General features: G+C 32.9%; 2 protein-coding genes and 1 non-coding gene across 3 annotated transcripts; 1 reads left to right on the top strand and 2 right to left on the bottom strand.

The window, feature by feature from the left end:
• The first annotated feature begins 8,874 nt into the window (after positions 1–8,874).
• Positions 8,875–8,981, top strand: LOC139887150 (small nucleolar RNA R71). The gene has a single exon (XR_011772992.1). It is a non-coding gene; the product is annotated as a small nucleolar RNA R71 (small nucleolar RNA).
• A 12,871-nt stretch (positions 8,982–21,852) lies between these two features.
• LOC139886163 (scarecrow-like protein 21) lies at positions 21,853–23,739 on the bottom strand. The gene is made up of 2 exons (XM_071869913.1): positions 23,555–23,739; positions 21,853–23,401 (listed from the first exon to the last, which is right to left on the bottom strand). Exon 2 carries the CDS (start codon positions 23,338–23,340, stop codon positions 21,931–21,933), a length of 1,410 nt encoding a protein of 469 aa, XP_071726014.1. The 5' UTR covers positions 23,341–23,401; positions 23,555–23,739; the 3' UTR covers positions 21,853–21,930.
• A 384-nt stretch (positions 23,740–24,123) lies between these two features.
• LOC139853504 (uncharacterized) lies at positions 24,124–24,681 on the bottom strand. Its single transcript, XM_071842896.1, has one exon. It carries the CDS (start codon positions 24,679–24,681, stop codon positions 24,124–24,126), a length of 558 nt encoding a protein of 185 aa, XP_071698997.1.
• Between the last annotated feature and the right edge of the window lie 2,257 nt (positions 24,682–26,938).

The raw sequence follows: 26,938 nt of genomic DNA, 5'->3' as shown, positions 1-26,938 counted from the left end.
TTTTTCCAGTAGTTAATCATCATCTTCATCAAAAATCACTTCAAGAATCAAGCTATAATCATCATAGGAAGAACACTTCCAGAACACTTCAAAAATCCCTTCAAGTTTACTAATTTACTTCCAAGCTTTCTAATCCATTCCAAGTAATCATCTAAGATCAAGAAACCATTGTTATATATAGTAGGTTATCTTTCTTATTCAAGGTAATATTCATATTCAAACTTTGATTCAATTTCTATAACTATAAACTATCTTAATTCGAGTAAAAATCTTACTTGAACTTGTTTTTGTGTCATGATCCTACTTCAAGAACTTTCAAGCCATCCAAGATCCTTTGAAGCTAGATCATTTCTTGTCACTTCCAGTAGGTTTACCTACTAAACTTGAGGTAGTAATGATGTTCATAACATCATTCGATTCATATATATAAAACTATCTTATTCGAAGGTTTAAACTCGTAATCAGTAGAACATAGTTTAGTTAATTCTAAACTTGTTCGCAAACAAAAGTTAATCCTTCTAACTTGACTTTTAAAATTAACTAAACACATATTCTATATCTATATGATATGCTAACTTAATGATTTAAAACCTGGAAACACGAAAAACACCGTAAAATCGGATTTACGCCGTCGTAGTAACACCGCTGGCTGTTTTGGGTTAGTTAATTAAAAACTATGATAAACTTTGATTTAAAAGTTATTATTCTGAGAAAATAATTTTTATTATGAACATGAAACTATATCCAAAAATTATGGTTAAACTCAAAGTGGAAGTATGTTTTTTAAAATGGTCATCTAGACGTCGTTCTTTCGACTGAAATGACTACCTTTACAAAAACGACTTGTAACTTATTTTTCCGACTATAAACCTATAATTTTTCTGTTTAGATTCATAAAATAGAGTTCAATATGAAACCATAGCAATTTGATTCACTCAAAACGGATTTAAAATGAAGAAGTTATGGGTAAAACAAGATTGGATAATTTTTCTCATTTTAGCTACGTGAAAATTGGTAACAAATCTATTCCAACCATAACTTAATCAACTTGTATTGTATATTATGTAATCTTGAGATACCATAGACACGTATACAATGTTTCAACCTATCATGTCGACACATCTATATATATTTCGGAACAACCATAGACACTCTATATGTGAATGTTGGAGTTAGCTATACAGGGTTGAGGTTGATTCCAAAATATATATAGTTTGAGTTGTGATCAATACTGAGATACGTATACACTGGGTCGTGGATTGATTCAAGATAATATTTATCGATTTATTTCTGTACATCTAACTGTGGATAACTAGTTGTAGGTTACTAACGAGGACAGCTGACTTAATAAACTTAAAACATCAAAATATATTAAAAGTGTTGTAAATATATTTTTAACATACTTTAATATATATGTATATACTGTTATAGGTTCGTGAATCAACAGTGGCCAAGTCTTACTTCTCGACGAAGTAAAAATCTGTGAAAGTGAGTTATAGTCCCACTTTTAAAATCTAATATTTTTGGGATGAGAATACATGCAGGTTTTATAAATGATTTACAAAATAGACACAAGTACGTGAAACTACATTCTATGGTTGAATTATCGAAATCGAATATGCCCCTTTTTATTAAGTCTGGTAATCTAAGAATTAGGGAACAGACACCCTAATTGACGCGAATCCTAAAGATAGATCTATTGGGCCTAACAAACCCCATCCAAAGTACCGGATGCTTTAGTACTTCGAAATTTATATCATATCCGAAGGGTGTCCCGGAATGATGGGAATATTCTTATATATGCATCTTGTTAATGTCGGTTACCAGGTGTTCACCATATGAATGATTTTTATCTCTATGTATGGGATGTGTATTGAAATATGAAATCTTGTGGTCTATTGTTACGATTTGATATATTTAGGCTAAACCTATAACTCACCAACATTTTTGTTGACGTTTTAAGCATGTTTATTCTCAGGTGATTATTAAGAGCTTCCGCTGTCGCATACTTAAATAAGGACGAGATTTGGAGTCCATGCTTGTATGATATTGTGTAAAAACTGCATTCAAGAAACTTATTTTGTTGTAACATATTTGTATTGTAAACCATTATGTAATGGTCGTGTGTAAACAGGATATTTTAGATTATCATTATTTGATAATCTACGTAAAGCTTTTTAAATCTTTATTGATGAAATAAAGGTTATGGTTTGTTTTAAAATGAATGCAGTCTTTGAAAAACGTCTCATATAGAGGTCAAAACCTCGCAACGAAATCAATTAATATGGAACGTTTTTAATCAATAAGAACGGGACATTTCAATTTTAGTAAAAGATTTGATGAAAAATGGCCCAAAATTACGAATTTGAGATGTGTTTGTGTGTGTATTTCGCAGTATTTTGTGGGTGTGGATTGTGGACTGATCTGTTCGTTCAGCTTTTATTTTTTTCTGGATTTTGCAAGCTCCGCGACTTGCGGTGTTTGACTCTTCAAACTCCGCGAGTCGCGGCCCTTTTTTTTTTTTTTTTTTTTTTTTTTTTTACAATCCTTAACTTGTAAAACAAATAAAATAAATTTAAAATTTTGTTTTCCTTTGTTTTTGGACGAGGTCGTTTCGGATCGATGTCCTAGTCCGTCCCTCGACAAAATTTTAAAATTTATCTTTTTGTAGCGATTGTTTTAAAAGCTAAAATTTTTGGGTTTTTTTAAATATTTTTGGCATACTTTAATTCAATAAGATTAAAAATAATGATAATAAAAGTTCTCGTCCCTCCCTTGGGTAAAGCAATTTCGGTTCAATGACCTAGTCTTCAACTTACGACGAATTTTAAAAATCATATTTTTAACTTAGCGAATTAAAGTAAATTTTTGTTTTTAAATTCACACAACTTAAATATAAAATTCAAAATTAATATTAAAAATTCACACCAAACTTAAAATTTAAAATGCATAAAAATAAAATTCATATTTTAAAAATTAAAAATTCACACCAAACTTAATTTAAAAATTCATATTATAAATTCATACCAAACTTATATTAATTTTTTCAAATATTTACAATTTTAAATATATTGATTTTACAAAGTTTACAATATTAATTTAAGATTTATATATTAATTTTAAAAACATGGTAAAAATAAAATTAAAAATCTTTTTGGCTTTTATCCCACTTTAATCAATCAAATATTATCAAAAATATGCGCCCCTCTTTTCGGTAAAGTAATTTCGGTTCCAAGACCTAATTTAACTCATGACGAATTTTTGAAATATTTTGGGTTGATTGATTAAAGATATTTATACCTTAAGAATAAACGTTAAATTTCGCAGTGATGTAATAAATTTTTGAATGATATCAATAATTTCGGTCGCCAAACCTAATTTTATTCAATACCAATTTAATACTTTATAGTGAACAAATTAGCGTTTATTATCAAAAGGTAAAAAATAAAAATAAAAACAAAAAACTGTACAGACTTACCTGTGAGATAGTATTCTTAGTTATATGATCTATCCCATTCATAAGATAGTCGGTTTAATTGGTTTTCCATGGCTACATAGGCGTAACCTCGAGCATTCAGTGTTTTTTCTTCTAAACATATGAACGGTCCGTCTCTGCATAAAGTAACAAATTCGGTGGTTGAATAGGTTTGATTATTTGAACATTTACCTCCATGTGACCATTTTCCGCATTTGTGACATCTTTCTAGGTGTCGTGCTCTTCTTTTCGCTGCGGATTTTGATTTTCCTTTACCAAATTGTAACTTATTATCTTCGCATCTGGATTCTTTTCTTACTCCGTCCAATCTTTCTCTGATTACTGATACTATTTCACTCGGAAGTGTGTCATTATTACGTTTAGTGATCAAAGCGTGTAGCATTAGACCATGGTTTAGTTCACAGGCAGTCTTCATTTCGTAAAAACCTAAAAAAAATAAAAATTCAGAATGGGGGGAGAAGACTAGTTCTTTAGGGTCTGCTAGGGAAAGACCATTCGGGTTCCATTTTCGAGAACTACACGAAAACAGAAAATCTAACTTTAACAGAAATACATATTATCCTTTAAAGACTTGATTCTCCCCACATTTAGTTAGCTGTGGTATCGAAATTGTGATTAACTTCGTTGTCAACTTCCATTGGACTATCTATGTAGTGTTTAACTCTGTGACCATTAACTTTAAATTCAATCCCATTTGAATTTATTAATTCTATCGTTCCGTATGGGAAAACTCTTTTGACTATGAATGCTCCAGACCATCGTGATTTCAATTTTCCAGGAAATAGCTTGAATCGTGAATTGAAAAGAAGAACTCTGTCTCCTTCTTTAAATTCTTTTAAACTTCTGATTCTTTTATCATGCCATTTCTTCGTTCTTTCTTTATAGATTAACGAATTTTCGTATGCTTCATATCTTAATTCTTCTAATTCGTTTAGTTGACTTAATCGTAGACGTCCAGCTTCATGTATATCAAGATTACATGTCTTCAAAGTCCAAAATGCTTTGTGTTCAATTTCTACTGGAAGATGACATGCTTTTCCATAAACAAGTCTAAAAGGTGTGGTTCCAATTGGAGTTTTGTAGGCTGTGATAAAAGCCCAGAGTGCATCCTCCAATTTAATGGACCATTCCTTCGGATTTGATCCTACGGTTTTCTCTAGAATACGTTTTAAAGCTCGGTTGGTATTTTCAACTTGTCCACTTATTTGTGGATGATATGCGGTGGAGATTTTATGAGTTACTCCATATCTTTTGAGAACTTTCCTAAGTTGATTATTACAGAAATGAGTACCCCGATCACTTATTAAAGGTTTCGGTGTTCCAAACCTTGCAAAAAGATGTTTTAAAAAGTTGACTACAACTCGTTCATCGTTAGTTGGGAGAGTTTGTGCTTCCGCCCATTTAGATACATAATCAATGGCAACGAGAATGTAGAGATTATTATGAGATTTTGGAAATGGACCCATAAAGTCAATACCCCAAATGTCAAATACTTCACATACTTGGATGACATTTTGTGGCATTTCATCACGTTGACTTATTTTTCCGGCCCTTTGACAAGCATCACAGGATTTGCAAAGAAGGTGTGCGTCTTTGTAAATTGTAGGCCAATAGAATCCAGCTTCATAAACTTTTCTTGCTGTTAGTTGAGGCCCATAATGCCCTCCTGTTGGTCCTGTGTGACAATGGTTTAAAATTTTAATAGCTTCATCTCCGAATACACATCGGTGTATTATTCCATCGGGACAACTTTTAAACAGGTGTGGATCTTCCCAGAAATAGTGTTTTATATCACTGAAGAATTTCTTTCGTTTTTGGTACGATAATCCTTTTTCAAGGAATCCACATACTAAATAGTTTGCATAGTCAGCAAACCATGGAATTTCATTATAATCTATCTTCAATAGATATTCATCAGGAAAGTTGTCTTGTATGGCCGATTCATTTAGAACTTCTAATTCGGGATTTTCAAGACGAGAAAGATGATCAGCGGCGAGATTTTCTGCTCCTCTTTTATCTCGGATTTCAATATCGAACTCTTGTAAGAGTAAGATCCAACGGCTTAATCTTGGTTTGGCATCTTGTTTTGAAAATAGGTATCTAAGAGCAGAATGGTCAGTATAGACCACCGTTTTAGCTAGAACAAGATATGAACGAAATTTGTCAAAAGCAAAGACAATAGCAAGGAGTTATTTTTCAGTAGTTGTATAGTTCGTTTGTGCTCCTTGTAACTTCTTACTAGCATAATATATAGGTTGAAATCATTTTTCAATCCTTTGTCCTAAAACGGCTCCCATTGCAAAATCACTTGCATCGCACATTAGTTCAAATGGTAGATTCCAATTTGGTGTTATCATGATCGGCGCATTAGTGAGTTTCTCTTTAAGAATATTAAAAGATTTGATACATTCATCTGAAAAGATGAATGGAGCATCTTTTTCTAGGAGTTTATTCATAGGAGTGGCAATTTTAGAAAAATCTTTTATGAAACGTCGGTAAAAACCGGCATGCCCTAGAAAACTCCTAACTCCTCTAACATTGGTGGGATGTGGAAGTTTAGCAATTACATCTACTTTAGCTCTATCCACTTCAATTCCTTCCTTCGAAATTTTATGACCAAGAACGATGCCTTCTTTAACCATGAAATGGCATTTCTTCCAATTAAGTACTACATTTGATTGTTCGCATCTAATAAGCATTCGTTCCAGATTAACTAGACATGATTCAAATGTATCACCGAAGACTGAAAAGTCATCCATGAAAACTTCCATGCATTCTTCTATCATGTAGTGAAAAATCGCCATCATACACCTTTGAAAGGTTGCAGAGGCGTTGCAAAGTCCAAATGGCATGCGTTTGTAAGCAAAAGTACCATAAGGGCACGTGAATGTGGTTTTTTCTTGATCTTTGGGTGCTATTGGAATTTGAAAATATCCGGAAAATCCATCTAGAAAACAATAGTAACTATTTCCAGCTATCTTTCCAACATTTGATCAATGAAAGGTAAGGGAAAGTGATCTTTTCTGGTGGCGTCATTTAATTTTCTATAATCAATACATACACGCCATCCTGTTACAGTCCTAGTAGGAATAAGCTCATTTTTTTCATTTGTAATGACAGTCATGCCACCCTTCTTAGGTACGTATTGAACTGGGCTTACCCATGGACTATCAGAAATTGGATAAATTAGACCTGCGTCTAGCAGTTTAATAATTTCTTTTTTAACTACATCTTGCATATTAGGATTTAGTCTTCGTTGGTGTTGCACATACTTTTTATGACCTTCTTCCATAAGGATTTTATGTGTGCAATACGAAGGACTTATTCCTTTAATATCATGAATCTTCCATGCAATGGCTGGTTTATGAGCTTTCAACACAGAAATGAGTTGTGATTTCTCATTTTCAGTAAGAGAAGACGATATTATTACAGGTAATTCAGATTCACCATGTAAATAAGCGTATTCCAAATGGTTTGGAAGTGGCTTTAACTCTAACTTCGGAGGTTCTTCTATCGATGATTTATATCGATATCTGTCTTCTTCTTTTAGCATTTGAATTTCTTCTGTTGTTGGTTCATATCCATTAGCTATAAGTGTAGCTAACATTTCAGCTTCATCAATTTGTTCTGTTCGTTCTCCTAAAGAACATTCTCCTGTTCCTTGTAATTCTGGAAATTCTTCTAACAATTCTGCATGTGCATCTATAGTTTGAATATAATAACATGTATCATCTGCAGACTGTGGTTGTTGCATTGCTCTATCAACTGAAAAGATAACACTCTCGTCCTCTATACTTAGGGTCAGTTTCTTACCAAACACGTCTATCATTGCTTTAGCCGTGTTTAAGAATGGTCTTTCTAATATGAGAGGAACTTGAGAATCTTCTTCCATGTCCAGAACAACAAAATCTACTGGAAATACTAAAGTACCAACTTTAACTAGCATGTTCTCCATTATCCCTCTAGGATATTTTATTGATCTATCGGCTAGTTGTATGCTTATTCTTGTTGGTTTCAATTCTCCAAGGTCTAGTTTAGCGTATAGTGAATACGGCATTAAATTTATACTAGCACCTAAGTCTGCTAATGCTTCTATTGAACTAAGACTACCCAGAAAACATGGAATTGTGAAACTTCCTGGATCAGATAGTTTTTCCGGTATCTTATTCAACAGCACTGCTGAACAATTAGCATTCATAGTAATAGCCGAGAGTTCTTCCATTTTCTTTCTATTTGAGATTAGATCTTTCAAGAATTTAGCATATCTAAGCATTCCTGAAATCACATCAATGAAGGGAAGATTTACATTTATCTGTTTAAACATATCCAAGAATTTAGATTGCTCGGCTTCAAGTTTCTCTTTCTTCATTTTACTCGGGTAAGGAAGTGGTGGTTGGTATGGTTTAACATAAGGTTTAGCCTTAACTGTGTTATCTTCATTAACCTTTTCAACTACCGGTTCTTTTTCCTTATCTTGTTCAGGTTGTGGTTCTTGTAGAGTAGGAATAGCTTCATCAGAAGTTACAGGTATTTCAGGTGGTTTAAGTGTTGTACCACTTCTTGTGGTAATGGCTTTAGCGGTTTCATTCCGGGGGTTAGCATTTGTATCACTAGGTAGACTTCCCGGTTTTCTTTCACCTATTAACCTTGCTAGGTTACTTACTTCTTATTCCAGGTTTTGAATAGAAGCTTGTTGATTTCTAAATGCTTGAGCATTTTGTTCATTAGTTTATTTTTGAGATGTGAAAAACTGCGTTTGAGTTTCAACTAGCTTCGTCATCATATCTTCTAAATTCGGCTTTTTATCATCGGGTTGTGGTGGTTTGTTTTGAAAATTAGGTCTTTGCTGATTGTAATTATTGTTGGACACTTGTTGATTGCTAGGACCTTATTGGTTGTTGTATGGAACATTTCTGTTATAATTCTGGTTTTGATTGTAAATCGGTCTTGGTGGTTGATAATTATTCTGATAATTATTTCCAGGCCTTTGGTTTATGTATGAAATATTCTCTCTTTGTTCCATTGTTAATTCAATACTGAGACAATCTTTTGTCAAATGTGGTCCTCCACACTGCTCACAACTAATTCGTATTGAGTGAATATCCTTAGTCATCTTTTCCATTCGTCTCTCCACAGCATCTATCTTTGCGGAAATGGAATCTAAGTCATGGCTAGAATCGGCTCTAGCTGCTTTAGATGATCTAACGATATCTTTTTCTTGGTGCCACTCATGTGAGTGGGAAGCAGTGTTATCAATAATTTTGTAAGCATCAGTTTCGGTTTTCTTCATAATGGAACCACCAGCTGCTATATCTATGTCTTTCCTTGTAGTGATGTCGCATCCTTAGTAGAATATTTGTACTATTTGACAGGTGTCTAAACCATGTTGCGGACATCCTCTTAATAACTTTCCAAATCTTGTCCACGCCTCATATAGAGTTTCATTAGGTTTCTGTGTAAACGTAACAATTTCTCCTTGAAGTCTTACGACTTTAGATGCAGGAAAGAATTGTTTAAGAAATTTTTCAACTAAAACGTCCCATGTATCAATCGCCCCTTCAGGTAACGATTCCAACCAATCTTTGGCTTCTCCCTTTAAAGTCCAGGAAAATAACATGAGATATATTTGTTCATCTTCTACTTCTCGGATTTTAAATAGTGTGCAGATCCTATTAAAGGTACGAAGATGTTCATTTGGATCTTCCTTCGGTGCACCACTAAATTGGCATTGATTAGTCACCATGTGTAGAATTTGTCCTTTGATTTCATAATCTGGCGCATTAATGTCAGGATGAGTAATTGCGTGACCTTGACCAGTGCGTTTAGCTCTCATTCGGTCTTCCATACTTAAAGGTTCTAGATTCTCCATAATTGAATTTGTTGAATCGGAATCACTAGAGGATTCTGATTTAATGGTTCGTTCCTCAATAATCTCTGTTTGAATGATTGGTGGTTCCGGAGGAAAATTTAATGGTTCAGGATCTATGAATCGTCCCTGAATATTCTCCGGATTCTCAATTGTGAGGTCGGGTTCAAAAAATGGATTATCGGAAATTTGAACTGGAGTACTTGGTCGACTGGATGACGATTCTAAAGAAAAATCAACGGCGGTAATATTTGCTAAATGTCTTGAGCTAGTTACAGGTGGTGAACGTACAAAAGGTGGTGAACGTCTTGCTCGGTGCATTCACTGAATATCCTATTAGTTTTTAAAAAGGAAAGAAAAATTATATAAGTTATCCAATTAATAGACTTTTTTGATTTTGCCCACGTTTCGAATAGCCAAAAGATGCAGCAGAGGGGCAGGATTCGTTTGGTCTCAATATAATTGAGGACTGTTTGGCTCCAATAACCCGGTCCACGTACAAATCCAACTATTACTACGAACCAGAAAATTTTGATGTCTATCAATTTAACCACTTAAAATAAATTTTCGTAATTTTAAGAAATTTAGATAAGAAGTAGAATAAAAAATCTATGTCCTAAAAACTAGAATAGCGAGAAATAAGAAAGAAAAAGAGCGTGTCGGAAAAAGATCGAAAAATAAAAATAAGAAAGAAAAAGAGTGACTTATAGAACTTCAAAACACTAGACTAACCCAACCTTATTACTATCACTAACTTAAAATTATAATCGCAAATTGAGATTACTAATTGGAATGATAATTGATACATAGGTAAAAGGTGTCTAAAAATATTAAAGCTTACAAGAAAAACTATATCCCAAATGGCAATAACTTAAAAAGAAACTAAAACTTAAAAAGGCGTCGCAAAATTCTAAAGTACCTAAATCTTAGTCTAAAGAAAAGGCACTTAAGGGATTTTACGGCAAAGCCTAAAAATCTAGAAGTAAAAAAAAATAACTATGGCAAAAACTATATCTTAAAACTAAATACGAGCGAAAAATACAAATATTACGCTAAAACAATTAAAAAGGGACAAAATATAAAAATATACAAAAAGTTATAAAAATTACAATTTTTATAAAAATATTATTTTTATATTATTTATTTTATTAAACTATTAATTTTATATTTTAATTAAACTAATTTAACTAAAATACAATTTAATTTAAAAACTTAAAACTAATTATAATAATAAATAAGTAATTAGGGTTAATAATAATAAATAAATAATAATTACCCCGTATTTAATGCTGATTAGTGTTTCTGTCGGCGTGTCAGAGTGTCTCCGCGAGTCGCGGTATTCCAAGCAGCTAACTCCGCGAGTCGCGGGGTTTCAATTTTCAGATGACAGGTTGATTAAAATTCGACGCGTTTTTTTTTTATATTCTGTTTTATATTTTCTGTTTAAATAAAAATATTTAAATAAAACTTATATTTTTATAAAATAAAAATAAAGAAACTTCATAAAACTTAAATATTTAACAAAATCTTAAAAAAATATATAAATTTTTGTTTTCTTTTTATATTTTTGAATAATTAAAAACGTATTTTTACAAAAGTGAATTTTAATAAAAGTAAACTAAAAATAAAAATCTTTTTTTTTTATTTAGCGTTGCGCTTCCGGCTTTTAAGTTTGATAGTCTTCTCCCCGGCAGCGGCGCCAAAAATATACTTGATGTTAAAGCTAAGGGGTATAAAATACTATTAAATTTTAGCAGAAAATACTATTAAATACGATACAATTTTACACAAGATATTTATTTATTTATAGAATAGATATACTTAAACCTTGCTACAACACTTATAGGCAGTGTACCTAATCGTACAGTAGTGTAGTTTTTAGTAAGTCCGGTTCGTTCCACAGGGAAAATCTTTAAACAAAGCTTAACGCTATATTAGTTTACTTTTATAAAAATACAAATATATATATAAGTAATATTATTATTATAAAGGGGGATTTTTACCGTTTAATGACCGGTTTGTCGATTTTAAAACTTTAGTCGCAGTTAAAACCAAATGTAAAATAATAAATAAATACAAGACTTAATTTAAAGCGTAAAGTAAATAACGATAATGAAATTGCGAATAATAAAAGTGCGATAAAATAAACTTGCGATAATTAAAAAGTACGATAATTAAAAGTGCAATTAAATACAATAACAATAAAAATGCGATAATTAGAAGTGCAATTAAATATAAAATAAAGAAAATTAAATATGAAATAAAAGAATTGTGCTTATTTAAACTTCCGTAATCATGATGTTTGACGTGTTGATTTTAGTTTTATGCCCATGGGTTAATTGTCCTTTGTCCTGGATTATTTAATATGTCCGTCTAGTTTTTGTCCATAACAGTCCATCAGTCATAAATATAAAGTGCGAGTATCCTCGTCAAATTATCCTTATACCCGAAGTCAAATATTCCAACTAATTGGGGACTTAAACTGTAACAAGATTTTAATACTTTGTTTAATAATTACACCAGGATGTCGACTGAGTGCAACCCAAGGTTTTAATACTTTGTTAACAATTATGCCAAGTGTCCTTGTACATAATTTCACCCCTGTTTTAATAATTCTAGTGGCTATTAATCCATTCCCGTGTCCGGTTAAATGAACGATTATTCGTACATATAAATACCCCGCCCATCGTGTCCGATTGAGTGTATATGGTAATTTATGGGTACGTCCAATTATAAATCTTTATATTAACATTAACAAACTATCATTTAGTTAAACAAATATAAAGCCCATTAATAGCCCATAGTCTAATTTCCACAAGTGTCGTTCTTTTGTCCAAACCCCAATTATGGTACAAAGCCCAATTACCCAATTTTAGTAATTAGCCCAACATCATGATTACTTCGGATTAAATAAGCATAATAATAACTTAGCTACGAGACATTAAATTAAAAAGGTTGAACATAACTTACAATGATTAAAAATAGCGTAGCGTTACACGGACAGAATTTCGACTTACACCTTACAACATTCGCTAACATACCCTTATTATTAGGATTAAAATTAAAATTAAAATATAAATTATAAATATAAATATAATGTATAGATATAGAGAGATTGATATATATTGGATATAAAATGATCAGAATTCGTTTGCTTTTATAGAGAATTGAGTTCAGGGGGTCTCCGCGAGTCGCGGTACTTTTAACCTTCGAACTCCGCAAGTCACGGAGTTCGTTTTTACAGCTCATTCAGCCTTGGCTCTTTGTTTGCCGACGATTTTAAATAATAATATAATATATATATAATTTTTATGAATTATTTATATATTATATTATATTCATGTGCATAGTTGACTTGTAATTTTTAGTCCGTTGCGTTGAGCGTTGAGAGTTGACTCTGGTCCCGGTTCCGAATTTTCGAACGTCCTTGCGTACAATTTAATATCATGTACTTTGCGTTTTGAATCTTGTACTCTTGTAATTTCGATACGTTTCTTATCAATAATTGGAACCTCTTTGATTGTATTTTGTACTTTTGAGCTTTTTGGTCGTTTGCGTCTTCAATTCGTCGAATCTGTCTTTTGTCTTCACCTTTTAATATTTAAACGAATATCACTTGTAAATAGAACAATTGCAACTAAAAGCTTGTCTTTCTTGGGGAATAATGCTATGAAATATATGTTCGTTTTTAGCATTATCAGACATATTAAATATTCTACGGGTGCAAGGAAAATTAACCCAGGGTAAAAAAGTAAAAAAGTAAAAGTCAAACATCGTAACTACGAAAGTTAAATAAGCATAATACTCTTTTATTGTATTTTCATCTCGTTTAGTTAAAGTAATATTTATTTACCGCAGTAATCTTTATTTACTTCATTGCTATAATCTAGTTTAAATTTATTATCTAGTTGTTTAAATTAAAAAAAAAGCTAAAAAGACAAACCGGTCATTAAACGGTAAAACCCCCCTTTTTATAATAATAATACTACGATATTGTACATATATATATAATAAATACATATTTTAAAATAAATAACCGGTTAGCAGTCTCTGTGGAACGAACCAGACTTACTAAAAACTACACTACTCTACGATTAGGTACACTGCCTATAGTGTTGTAGCAAGGTTTAGGTATATCCCATCTGTAAATAAATAAATTAAAACTTGTATCGTATTTCGTAGTAAAAATATAGTATATTTCGTACACCTCCGCTGCACACATCAATATACATCATATATATATATATATATATATATATTTTATTTGACGTCTCGGTGTATATGTGTGTGACCCCGAAGGCTCAAATGAAGTTGGCCATATAGTTATATGTTGTACATTGCACATTAATCCTACAGACTCCCATTTGTGCATGGCACAACACTAAGTAACTATACAAACAATGGTAAGCGTCTAGCAACACGTCATTATCCCCAAATTCATGTGAGGGTGGTTTCTCGAAACTGTTTATGGTAAGTTTTAAATTTCATTCGTCCTTTTGTTTCAGATACTTTAGTTAAACTTGAGATATGGATCATCGGTCATTCTCATTTGTTTAACAATTTTATTTCTTGATCTTAGAACTGAATTAGATCACCAAATTAATTAAGTATCATCTTAATTACATCTGGGTGCGTCCACACAAATATCTTATTCATTCATCGAGGAGCTCAAAAAGTATCTAACTCCAAACATTTTAGAGGAACAAATCCTATATTGCATACATGTGTCTATCACGAGTTTTACATTATACCCAATAATGGCCTTTATAACAGCCTTATTCAGGACAGCGTTTAACCATATCAAAGTACAATGCTACACTCATCAAGACGGGCGTGCATCTCAAGTTTAAGGACACAAAGACATAATCACTAAAAAGATTCACTACTGACTACGATCCATGTAGTGACATCTCATGGTTGGGTCATTCCAATATTCATCATCAATGAATACATATGAATTCTAGTCTCAACAAGTTAACTATTCATCATCAATGAATATAACCAAAATTTTACATTAATCTTAATTCATGTTATTCCCATAACATGACCGATTATGGGAATTTTGAATAATCAACAATTATTCATGGATTAAACATGCTAATATAGAACACAGTGATATAAATGAAAACGATCATACCAACTATATATCAATTCATTAATATAAAACTGCTTAATGTTCCAAAAATATCCAAATACTAAATTACAAATAAAAAAGATCAACAGCATAACGAAGTCCAGTATTACTAGAATGATCATCATGCTTGTTGTGCATCATGGGCTTCATGAACGGGTCAGTCACATTATCATTTGTATGAACCTTTAAGAATACTAATATCATTCCTCTTAATGACTTAATGAATGTAGTCAAACTTTTGAAGAATGTGCCAGATACTTTCATGTACATGTGATTCTTTCAAAAGTATATTAACACTCGAACTATCACATTACATATTATAGAAGATTAAATGTTGTGTACTACTCTGAGTATAATAACAAACTTCCTTATCCAGACAGCTTTCTAAGCAGCTTCTCAGTCAACAATGTATTCTGCTTTTGTTGTAGATTGTTCAATAATGCTTTGCCTAGAGCTCTTCCAATCAACTGTCTTGCCCATCATGACAAAGAAACAACGTGACTGGATTGAGAATCATCTTGATCAGTTTGGAAACTAGAATCAGTATAAAACTTAATACTTAACTCTTCTTCCAAACCACCGTAAACCAAGAACATATCATTAGTACTCTGCAAATACTAAAGAATATTCTTAACAGCAATCCAATATACTTCACCTGGATTATGTTGATAATGACTCATCAAACTCAAAACTAATGAAACATCGAGTATAGTACATATCATGGCATACATAATGGATCATATAGCCGAAGCATATGTGATACATTTCATTTGTCTCATCTCATCTGCTGTGATGGGACTTTTGAGACTTTCTCAAGGTTATGCCTTTTTGCATTGGCAAAGCTCCATGCTTGGAGTTTTGCATGCTAAATCTCTGCAAGATAATGTATGTACTTTGATTCAAACCAATAAGCCAATTGGATCTATTGTATAGATCCTCATTCCAATAATATAAGTAGCTTCATCAAGATCCTTTATGGAAATACATTTTCCAAGCCAAGACTTGACATCTTGCAAGTTGAAATGTTATTTTTAATAAGTAATATGTCATCAACATATAAGATCAAGAAGACTACTTTGCTCCCACTAGCTCTAATGTAAACTCAGGGCTTATCTTGGTTTTGAGAAAAATTAAACACTTTGATTTTCTCATTAAACTTAAGATTCTAGCACCTGGATGCTTGCTTTAATTCATAAATGGATTTTAGAAGCTTGCATACTTTATAAGGATGCTTAGGATTCATAAACCCTTTCGGCTGAACTATATATACGTTCGCGCTTAGGTCGCCATTTAGGAAAGCGGTTTTGACATCCATTAGCCATATTTTATTATCATGAAAAGTAACCATGGCAATAAGTATCCTATTTGTTTTAAGGCTCGTGACTGGTGAAAAACTTTCATCATAACCTTTTGTCACCAATCAAGCTTTAAAAGTGTTTACATTACCGTCCATATCAGTCTTCCTTTGAAGACCCATTTTTACCTCATTGTCTTACAATTGGGTAGAAGATCAATCAAGTCTCATACTTGATTATCCTTCATGGACTGCATATCTGTATTCATAGAATCTAGTCATTTTCAGATTCAGGATCTGATATGGCCCCACGCAGCTAGAGGGTTCATCATAATCCCTTAGTTGAGGTTTATCTGAATTAATCAGTTTAAACCTCATAAGTTGATGAGTTCTACTAGATCTATAAAGTGCAGGTGTAACACGCTCTGGCTCACCAACAGTGTGCTCAGTTTCAACGTGTGGATTGCTAGTGCTTACTGAAGGTATGTTACTTTAAATTACTTGAATTTCTTCAAGATCTACTTTACTCTCACTGACTTCTTGTAAGAGAAGATCTCTTTCCAGGAATTCAGCAGACCGAGCAGAAAACACGTTGTTTTCAGCTTGGTAGTAAAAGTAGTAACCAATTGTTTCCTTTACGTATCGTACAAAGTAACATTAGATAGTTCTGGGTTCTAATTTGTTTGAAGTGTCATGCTTCACGTACGCTTTACAACCCCAGACTTTCAGATAAGACAACTTGGGATTCTTCCCATGCCATAACTCATATGGTGTCTTTTCTACCTTCATAGTTGGAATCACATTGAGTATGCCTGCAGCAGACTCTCATGCATATCCCTAATAGATGGTAGGAGAGAAATCAGACTCATCATAAATCAAACTATATCAAGTAAAGTTCGATTCCTCTTACTCAGACACACCATCGTGTTGTGGTGTGTAAGGTAGAGTGAACTATGAGACAACCCCACAATTCTTTAGGTGGTTCAAAAAAACTCTTAACTCATAAACTTACATACTCCATCGGAGCGAAGTGCTTTAATGGTCTTTCCAAGCTGATTATCTACTTCATTTTGAAATACTTTTGAATGTTAAAATAGCTTTATGTTTATGTTTCAGCAAGTGAACATAATCATAGCTACTGTACTTATCAGTAAATGTAATGAAGTAAAATTAACTAAATCTATACATTGTTCTTAAAGGGCTACATACAACAGTATGTATTAGTCCTAAAAGATCTTTAGCTCTTTTACCTAAATCGGAGAAAGAAGCATTTGTCATCTTTTCACATAAACATGACTCGCATACATCAAATGACTCAGAGTCAATTGATTCTAAAAGTTCATTAGATTGGAGTTTTGAAATGCATTGTTTATTTATATGACCAATATGAAAATGTCATAGATAGGTCTTATTCAAGTCTTGCTTGAAGACTTTTACGATGTAGGTATACACAGAATTCTCATTTGAAATCACACTATGCATATCAATTTCAAAAATACCATCACGTGGATAGGTATTAAGATAAATATATTATCCTTAGAAACTGAAATACCTAAGTGTGTAAATGCAAGTTCAAAACTAGCATCTTTCAAACTATGTCGCTCGTAGTATTGAGAGCATAATGCTATTGTTCCAACAAAACAATAAGACCACTTAGAGAAATAAGTTCAGAGGTACCAAAAGCTTTAACAAAAGCTTGATCCCCATTGCCTACTTACAAATCCAGTGTGTCTTTCTTCAGTCTATTACTTCTTCTCATTCCCTTCATATTGTTACAGGTGTGAAAGCCACAACCAGTTAACAAAGATCTAGGAATCACTAAAAGAAGTATATAACTATATATGAAATATACCTGATTTGCTAGTCTCACCAGCGTTACCTTTTCTCAGCTCAGATTGGAAGATAGGACAACTTTCTTCTCCAATTGCCAACCTTTCCACAATGGAAACATTCAGCATCTTTTGTTGGGCTTTCCTTCTTGGAAGGTGGAATATTTTTCCTAGCAAATGATTTGTCATTTTCCTTCCACAAAGTATTCAGCTTATTCTTTTTCACCCTTCAATCCTATTTCTTCCTGATTATCGAACAACATTCGATAATCATTTTGCTGAGCAGCAGCAACTGCCACAACAGGAAGAAAGGATATGGGTTCTAAACTTTATTCAACTTCCAATTATACTTGAGAACAATTCTCAGGTTGCAGTGCCAGTCTAGGAAGTTTGAACATTGAGTTTATCCTTCTCCAACAAAGAAGGAAGTGTGTTTTGGTTTACGTTTTGATTATTTGACATCTACAACAGATATAAGATTCAATTTAGTATTTTCGATATTGAGCTTTAATAAATTAACTACCCAAGTTTTTATAATATTTTTAAAAAATAATTAATTTACGAAAGCCTAAGATCCACATAGAGGTTCCATAGCCACATCTGTTGATCAGCTAGCAGTTATGGAGTCTATTGGTAGGTAGCGGGTACCAATTGCATTACAAGTACAACTCTTAGATCTTTATGGGACCTAGAGATATTTGTAGTCCAACAAACCACTATTATCTGATGGCATGTTTGTCCCATCATTGCCTCGAACTCAGGTCTCACCGTGAATACGATTAAGTCGTCCAATTTGGAAACAGTGGAAATTCACGCTAGTCTCACTAGATCGAAAAATCCACCTCGTGGCTATAATTCAGCCTAGTCTCACTAGATCAGAAAAATAACGAGGATTGTTTACAAGCTCATTGGATGGCATGACTTAAATTTGACGGGTATTTTGAAAAAAATTTGTGTCAACGAATAATGCATGCACACAAGATTCGCTATACTATTAGAAAAAAAAAACATTTTAACCAATTGTATATGTCGATTATGTTTGTGATATAATTTGTTATTTAATTTATAGGATATAAAAATAACAAATACACAAACGTGTATCGTTTTAAAACAGTTTTAAAAGATGTCGTCCATATATATTATTTGACTTTCAAAATCATTTAACATTAAACTCGTTAGAGTTTAACTTATTTTAAAATCATCAATTTTAATCTTTGAAACTCGTTTAGAGTTTTAGTTAATGTTTTCATCAAAAACATATTTATAATTTGAGTCTCAAAATTATTTAACTTTAAACTCGTTTAGAGTTTAACTTTTTAAAATCATCAATTTTAATCTTTGAAACTCGTTACCGATTTTATTTGATGTTTTCATCAAAAACATTATGCATATATATTAATCAACAATTATATATGAATACGAAAATAAAACACAACCATGCATCACACATACATAGCCTAGCCCAAAAATCCTATGCTTGATCCCATGAGCCGACATGGGATCAAGAGGTCAAACTAAGGGTAATATCGTACACCATCGTTGTTAACTTAATCCATCCTCCATTTTTTAAGCCAAACTCCATGTTGTATTTTATCTTCAATCTTTATCTTGTTACATTTATTTAAAATTAAAAAATACAACTAATCTAGCACTTTTACAAATTTAAATAAATCTAAATACAATACTATGAAAATGAAAAATAAATATAATACAATTTTGGCTTTAAAATGGCATTTCTTATAAAAAATAAATAATCAACATGACATAATATTGTCGTAATCAACAATCACATATAATCAAACACATAGGTCGGGGCATTACGGGCTATGTATGCATTCACAATTTTAATAACTACATTATTAAAACCTATATATGGCTTGTCCATGGTTATAATGCATGTGTATAACCATGGAATATAACAATCAACAATTATAATAAATATTCAAGCCATAACAATTAAATCTACAATTTAAAATAGTGATATTCTTTCAATCATATTTGTGCGTCATAAGGTTAAGTCTAAATCAACCGTGTTGACTTTAAAAACTAAAAAGGTTTCGACTTTTACCAATTCATCACAAAGCTAAATCTAAAGAAAATCACGCGACAATTAAGATGGTGTAAAAGCGGCTCTGATACCACTGTTGGAAAATCGTGTGTACTTTTAAATCAGATTAACGCAGCGGATAGTTAAAATAATAATCAATTATTATTTTATAAACCATTTACAAAATTAAATATTAATATATTTAAATTTAATAAAACATGCACATGATTAACGATCTCAAAGATCCAGTTATACCATAATAATTGTCATGAATATTAAATCATAAGATGAGTTAACGATATACCTTTCTTGAAGAAACTGATGAACGGAGAGAAACCTACGATCAAAAGTATGACCGTATCTTTCGATAGTCCACACTACACTTCAAACAATGTCAATGGATGCTAGTCCAAACTCAAGTAACAAATTAATCAACCCTTGATTAATTGTGAAAACAATTAAAATGAGAATACTCCGTATATAATTATGTCCTTGATTTCAAACAGAACCAGTGGTGGAGAATTTGGTTGTAATAAGCATGAGACTTTTAGTTGTTGTGTAATACCAAAAATTATGTGAAAAATGAGTACCGAGAGTTGATATTTAATCCTCTTTTTCATATTACTATTAAAATGACTTTTATGATTTTTGTCTATTTTCTTGAGCAATCACACAAGTAGACTTTTTAAAATTTGATATCAATCCAAATCTTTACAAATCTCCTTTTAATATTTGATATCAATCCAAATATTATTTTCCGTTTGATTTGTTTTAAAAAGTCGTATTTCTCAAATTCTTTAGGGTTATATTATGTAACTTATAATTAGCTTTCATATGAATAGTAAATTAATTAATTTCGTTTCATTTACTATTCATATAAATAGTAAATAAATTAATTTCGATTTACTATTTTCTTACTTGAGTAATATATATACATCATATATATATATATATATTTTATTTGACGTCTCGGTGTATATGTGTGATCCCGAAGCCTCAAATGAAGTTGGCCATATAGTTATATGTTGTACCTTGCACATTAATCCTACAGTACCGATATCCCTAGCATTATCCCCTAGCCAGGATACCCCAGATTTCTAACCATACAAACCTAAAGAACCGATCCCCTTTAGACGTCAAAGGGGAAACATAGCTAACTAATCGGGACCATTAACCGGATAAGTGAGTTTAACCACATCTTCATCCTCAGAGCACACCAAAATACAACCAAAAGGACCCACCTTATGAGCCACGGTAACCTTAATTACATCTCACCAAGAAACGCTTCAACTTGCAAGCATCTAAAGGAACCTCATCGACTACAAGCACACTTCCACTCACACAAGCCTCAACAAACTAGGTATTTGATCTCATAGTTTCTATTATTAATATTTGCACATAAAAAAAAAAAAAAAAACAAAAAAAACTTGAAAATCTGATTTACTTGTGAAAAGCGAATCATCTGTCGAAAAACTTTCAAGTTGAGATTATCATGCTCAGTTGAGGTAAATTAATGAAGTATTCAGTAGCTGTTGGTGGCTGGTGTGGACCACAAACTGGGCGGCACCGTTTGATTTTAGAATCCATTGAAGAAAACAAACTTTCAAGTACCCAAGAAGCATACACTTTACTGTGTTTTGTCTTTCTTTATATGAAAGCTTGATGTTTAACTTTTTGTCTACTCACGTTACTGTTTTTTGTGATGGTTGGATTTTGTCTCGGAATTGTAGTGCTAATGATAAACAGGCACTAAAATAAGGCCGTTCCCAATACCTTGTCTGTTCTTTTGTGTCCAATTCTTGAAGTTGAAATCATTCAAACAAGAAGGCAACTAATATATGTTGTGCTTTCAACTTTATAAACACATTAATATGTGCTGAATCTTACTGATAATGGATCAAACGGATCAACAGTTTGAAGTTAATTAAAAATGGTTAAACTGGTTGAATATCATCTAAGCATACATTCGAATGGTTTCGGTCCTTTTTCATTTAATCATTCACCATGAGTCATGACCTCTTAAATCTGGATCATCTTTGTGTTGTTCGGTCCAACTCGGGTTTAAATGGACCAACGCACTTAAACAACTATAATAATTGTAGTGGTTAACTGAGACGTTAGCACAACTCTTTATCTTAATTAATTAACAGGACGTCGACCTAAACAAAAGGAAAGTAAAGTTCAAATGTAGATCAACATATATAATCATTGATATATAAAAAAGAGCTTGTTTAAGTTACATTGAATTCTATCTTTAGTAGAAATTACTTCCAAGCACAAGAAGCAACCAAATCTCTATTCATCCAACCAAGATACAAAGCTCCATCTTTTTCTTCAAGCCTATATCTCTCACTATACTTCATTAACAGACGTTTAATCGTCGCATTGACCAATGGGCTCATCGGGCACGGGCTAAACCCGGCCATACTAAACCGTAACTTCCATTTCCCCAAAAGCTCGTTTCTTTCAACCCTCTCATTCCCTTCACACGCTATTATGTTTACAACATCTCGAGCTAAACAATGCTGCTCCACGTTTATTCGTTCCTTATGTTCCCGTGGAAGAGTTATATCGATTGACTCGAACATTGCATTGTAATAATCAAGAGCCTCGAGAAACCGAGAGTAAAACGGGGCCGTATTTGTGTTAGACTCTTGCTCAACTAGAGTTACAACTTTCGGGCTCATACTCTTAACAAGCCTCAAAACTCGGTCTCTATCGTTTCTAACACTTACGCTCTCATCCGGCATTCGGTGTAACACGAATGCAAAGTTTACCGCCAAAGACTCACCATGTCGGACTTGAACACTTTCGAGCCCAATTTCCGTATGAAACTCAAAAGGCACAATGTAAGTTTTCGCAAGCTTAGTTAGCCTTTTGCCTACTGTTCTTAACCCATTTGAGGAGTCGTGTAAGCCCGTTATCCGGATATGTGGGGGCCCACCTGGCCTCCTAGCAAACGCTTGGATCAACGGGACCCACTGACTCCCATGCCCGATATGAAAATCAAGAATATGCACACGCTTTTCACATTTCATGGCTTCCGCAATTGCCCCATTTGCGGACATGTACCCGAATTTAAAATACGGGCAAATCTCGTGTAAAACATGTGTGTTTAACGAAATATTAGAGGACTTGTAGATCGTGCTTCCGGAACTAGAAAGCCGAGCTACAAGTCCTTCTAACATATACGCTCCCAACCGTTGAATCGGTTCTCCGGAAACTGACACCATTTTCCGGAGCTCCGATATCAACATGTGTGCATTCAACAAATCATCATTCGAAACTGATTTCGCACACGCGATCAGAACTTGTTTCAAATCACGTCTAGGATACTCAACCATAATTTCTTTCCAGATTTCTATATCCGGTAAGTCTACAACACCGCTGCCGGAACCGGATAACGACTTCTCATTTCCGGCATCATCATCAAAATCGGCATCTCCTAACATTGCAGTTTCTAACTGTCTCAACTTAAACATAAAATCAGGGGAATTAGGTGAGTTGTACATTGTGGTACAACTTCCGTTTGCAGAGGATGATTCCAAAGTGCAGTAGGGTTCTGATTTGGGGAAACATTGAAATTGGGGGTCCAAAGATGCATCGATTTCTTGAAACAATTGAGAGTAAAAAACATTTGTTACCGAAGATTTATTGTCGTCAGATGTTTGCATCGATTGATTCGAAACCAATTTCAACTTCAATTTCTTCAATCTTTAAAAAGCTAGGTCAAACCTGTTCACAGAAAGGTGAAAAATGTATGAAATTGTAATTGTAATGAGGTTTCAAAATTTATAATGAATTTATTTCAGAAATTATAAAATTCGGTATCAAAAGTATGCAATTTTGAAATGAATGGTTGAGATGCAACTTTACTCAAAAACTCACCTTGTGAGAACGCCATTAATGATGAAATACAGAAATAGTGAGTTCGGAGATATGAATTAGAAGAGGAAGAAAACAAGACATATTGAGTTTAAGAATGAGTATGATGATATCCGTGAGTGAATGGTTGGTTGATTTTGAGAGATATAGATGGAAGGAGTATAAGTTGGGATGAAGTATACTCAAACTCAATCTGGTGTTGAGAGAGAAAGCAGAGGAGGTTGCTACTTTGAGAAGAAAAGGGAAGTAGAAACTACAGTGTTATTAAAAGGAAAGACCTCTACAAAGTGACAAACTGATTATTTTTTAAAATAAATTCGGGATCTTTCTAATTAAAGTACGTACTCCATCCGTTCGAAAATAAAATAGATGTCTATGTTTTTACTTTTTAAAAGTCAATCTCTTTTTTTTTTTTGAAAAGCATGATATATTAATTCAATTTGCAAATGGTACAAGACATACAAGCATCTTAGATGCCTACATACCCCACACACATATACAAACACGAGCTATCATGAAAACACGAATAAGAGATAGGTTGCAAAGGGTGCAACCCTTACACTCACACGATACTAAACAAAGTAGATACTAGGATTTGTTATCCACGTTTGCCAATCAAACTTTCCGCCTTTTGCTCTATTAGAAATCCATTCAAAGGACTTGACTTGTATCTCGTTTAGTGCAACCGGCGAATTCCACGCTTTGTTTTGAAAGATCAAGGAGTTCCGATTCTTCCAAACGAGATACGCACAAGTCCATCGAATTGCTTGCCACACCAAATTACCTTGTTTCGAGCCTTGATTCAATTGGTTTATGCTGAAAAGATCTTCAAGGCTCGAAGTAGAAAAGTTCCCCCGATCACTCCAATTGTACACTCGCTTCCAAATATCGATGACCCGCTTGCAAAGGATAAGTGAATGGTCCACCGATTCCAAATCATCGTCACATAAAGGGCACCACACACTATGCAAGTCGATACCCCTTTTATCGAGTTCGACTCTTACCGAGATTTTTTTCTTCGACGCTCTCCAAATAAATAGCTCCACTTTTTTCGGTACTAGTTTGTTTCTCATTGTTTCCTTCGCATTATTGATTGAACCCACGAATTGTGTATCAAGAAGTGTAGCCATCTTCTTCACTGTGAAGATACCATCGGATGATAAACCCCATCTCTATGAATCCACTTTATTTGAGCCCAATGTGATCGAAGATATCATCTCCAATAGCGCCTTCAACTCGTTTGTCGTACGACCCGTTGGTTCTCTAATCCATCTCCATGAAACGTGATCACCTACTAGTCGCTCATTGACCTTTGTTGATTTCGAAGCTTCTAAGTCTATATAACCTTGGGAATAGAACGCTAAATTTCTCAGGACCGCACCACTCTTCTTCCCAAAACAGTGTATTCGAACCATTGCCCACCCTTTTGACAAACGAACTTTTAAATGGGATGTTAAGACCTTCGATTAAATGACCTGCACAAATAATATCACGCCATACACCTGTACAGCCTCGATTAGTAGCATCTGTTTGGGGAAAAAAGACCTCCATCAGGCCCGTACAAGCTTCGAATGACTCTAACCCATAAAGTATCAGTCTCGGTTAAAAACCTCCACCACCACTTTCCAAGTAAAGCTAAATTTTTACTCTTGAGGAACCCAATGTTTAAACCCCCGACCCCATAAGGAGAAATAACATTTTCCCATTTAACCCAAGCCATTTTAAAATCCAAACCCGTCCCGGCCCAACAAAAAGAACGTCTTACTTTTTCAAGGATATTTATCACACTAGGCGGAGCACGAAAAAGCGAGAAATAGTACAACGGGAGACTCGAAAGAACCGATTTTTTGAGAACCAATCTTCCACCAAATGACATTGATAATACTAAAAACGAACATATATTTCATAGCATTATCCCTTAAGAAAGACAAACTTTTGGTTGCAATTGTTCTATTTACAAGTGATATTCGTTTAAATAATAAAAGGTGAAGACAAAAGACAGATTTGACGATTTGAAGACGCAAACGACCAAAAAGCTAAAAAGTACAAAGTACAATCCAAGTGGTTCAATTTATTGATAAGAAACGTCTCAAAAGTTACAAGAGTACGAGCCGCTAAACGCAAAGTACAAGATATTAAATAGTACGAAAGGACGTTCGAAAATCCGGAACCGGGACCTGAGCCAACTATCAACGCGCGACGCAACGGACCTAAAATTACGAGTCAACTATGCACAAGAATATAATATAATATATATATATATATATATATATATATATATATATATATATAATTATTTAAAATTATATATAATATATTATAATTAATATATTAATCGAGCAGCCCACGTTTTTGAAAGGATACGTGTCCAGTGAAAGGCGGCCATGCGACCGCATGGCCAGGAAGCACAAACTCCATGCGGTCGCATGGAGTACTGTAGCAGCTGAGGTCCTATAAAGTTCGCGAGTTCTGACCGAATTTATTACATCTTTTTCTAATCAATCTCTCACTCTCAATTTATATTTATATTTATATTTTAATTATAATTTTAATTTTAAGATTAATAATAATAAGGTTATGTTAGCGAATGTTGTAAGTGTATAAGTCGAAATTTTGTCCGTGTAACGCTACGCTATTATTAATCATTGTAAGTTATGTTCAACCTTTTTAAATTAATGTCTCGTAGCTAAGTTATTATTATGCTTATTTAAATCGAAGTAATCGTGATGTTGGGCTAAATATTAAAAACGGGGTAATTGGGTTTTGGACTGTGATGACCCGGAAATTTCTGACCAAATTTAAACTTAATCTTTGTATGATTAACATTTCCGACACGATAAGCAAAGTCTGTAAAACTGAATCTCAAAATTTTTGAACTACTTTTATATATTTAAATACCCTTCGGTTGTTTTCAACGATTCGCGAACAATTATATGTAAATAGATACATATATACTATAACTTGAAAAAGTAACAATGTATTAATTGTTTGATACCGTACATTAAACTTATTGGTTTAAATATCTATTTGAATATATATGATAAGTTGAAATATTTATTATTAAAATTTATTTATAAATAACTTCCAATGTATATTTAAAAACTGATTTATGTATATTAAAAAGATATATACATATATATAATTTCAAGTTATTTAGTAAACGATAGTAACATCCGTTTATTGATTCGATTGATATTTAGATAAGTTAACTAAAGCGTTTAAGATGAACCAGTAAAACACTAATTTGCTACAGTATTTTCGAAAATCACTATTTACTACAGTGAAATTGACTTTGCTACAGTGAATTGCTACAGTAAAACACTATTTCAAAATGAAAATGTATGTGTATATATATATATATATATATAAACAAATAGCGAGATGATG

This window comes from Rutidosis leptorrhynchoides, chromosome 1 (genome assembly GCF_046630445.1).
Source record: "Rutidosis leptorrhynchoides isolate AG116_Rl617_1_P2 chromosome 1, CSIRO_AGI_Rlap_v1, whole genome shotgun sequence".
Taxonomy (NCBI): Eukaryota; Viridiplantae; Streptophyta; class Magnoliopsida; order Asterales; family Asteraceae; genus Rutidosis; species Rutidosis leptorrhynchoides.
Note: the sequence above shows the minus strand (reverse complement) of the source record. Positions and strands in the feature narration are given on the sequence as shown.

What these genes read in the sequence shown, in the direction of transcription:
- LOC139886163 (XM_071869913.1), bottom strand. Translation starts at nt 23,340, where the DNA reads ATGCAAACATCTGACGACAATAAATCTTCGGTAACAAATGTTTTTTAC.
- LOC139853504 (XM_071842896.1), bottom strand. Translation starts at nt 24,681, where the DNA reads ATGGCTACACTTCTTGATACACAATTCGTGGGTTCAATCAATAATGCG.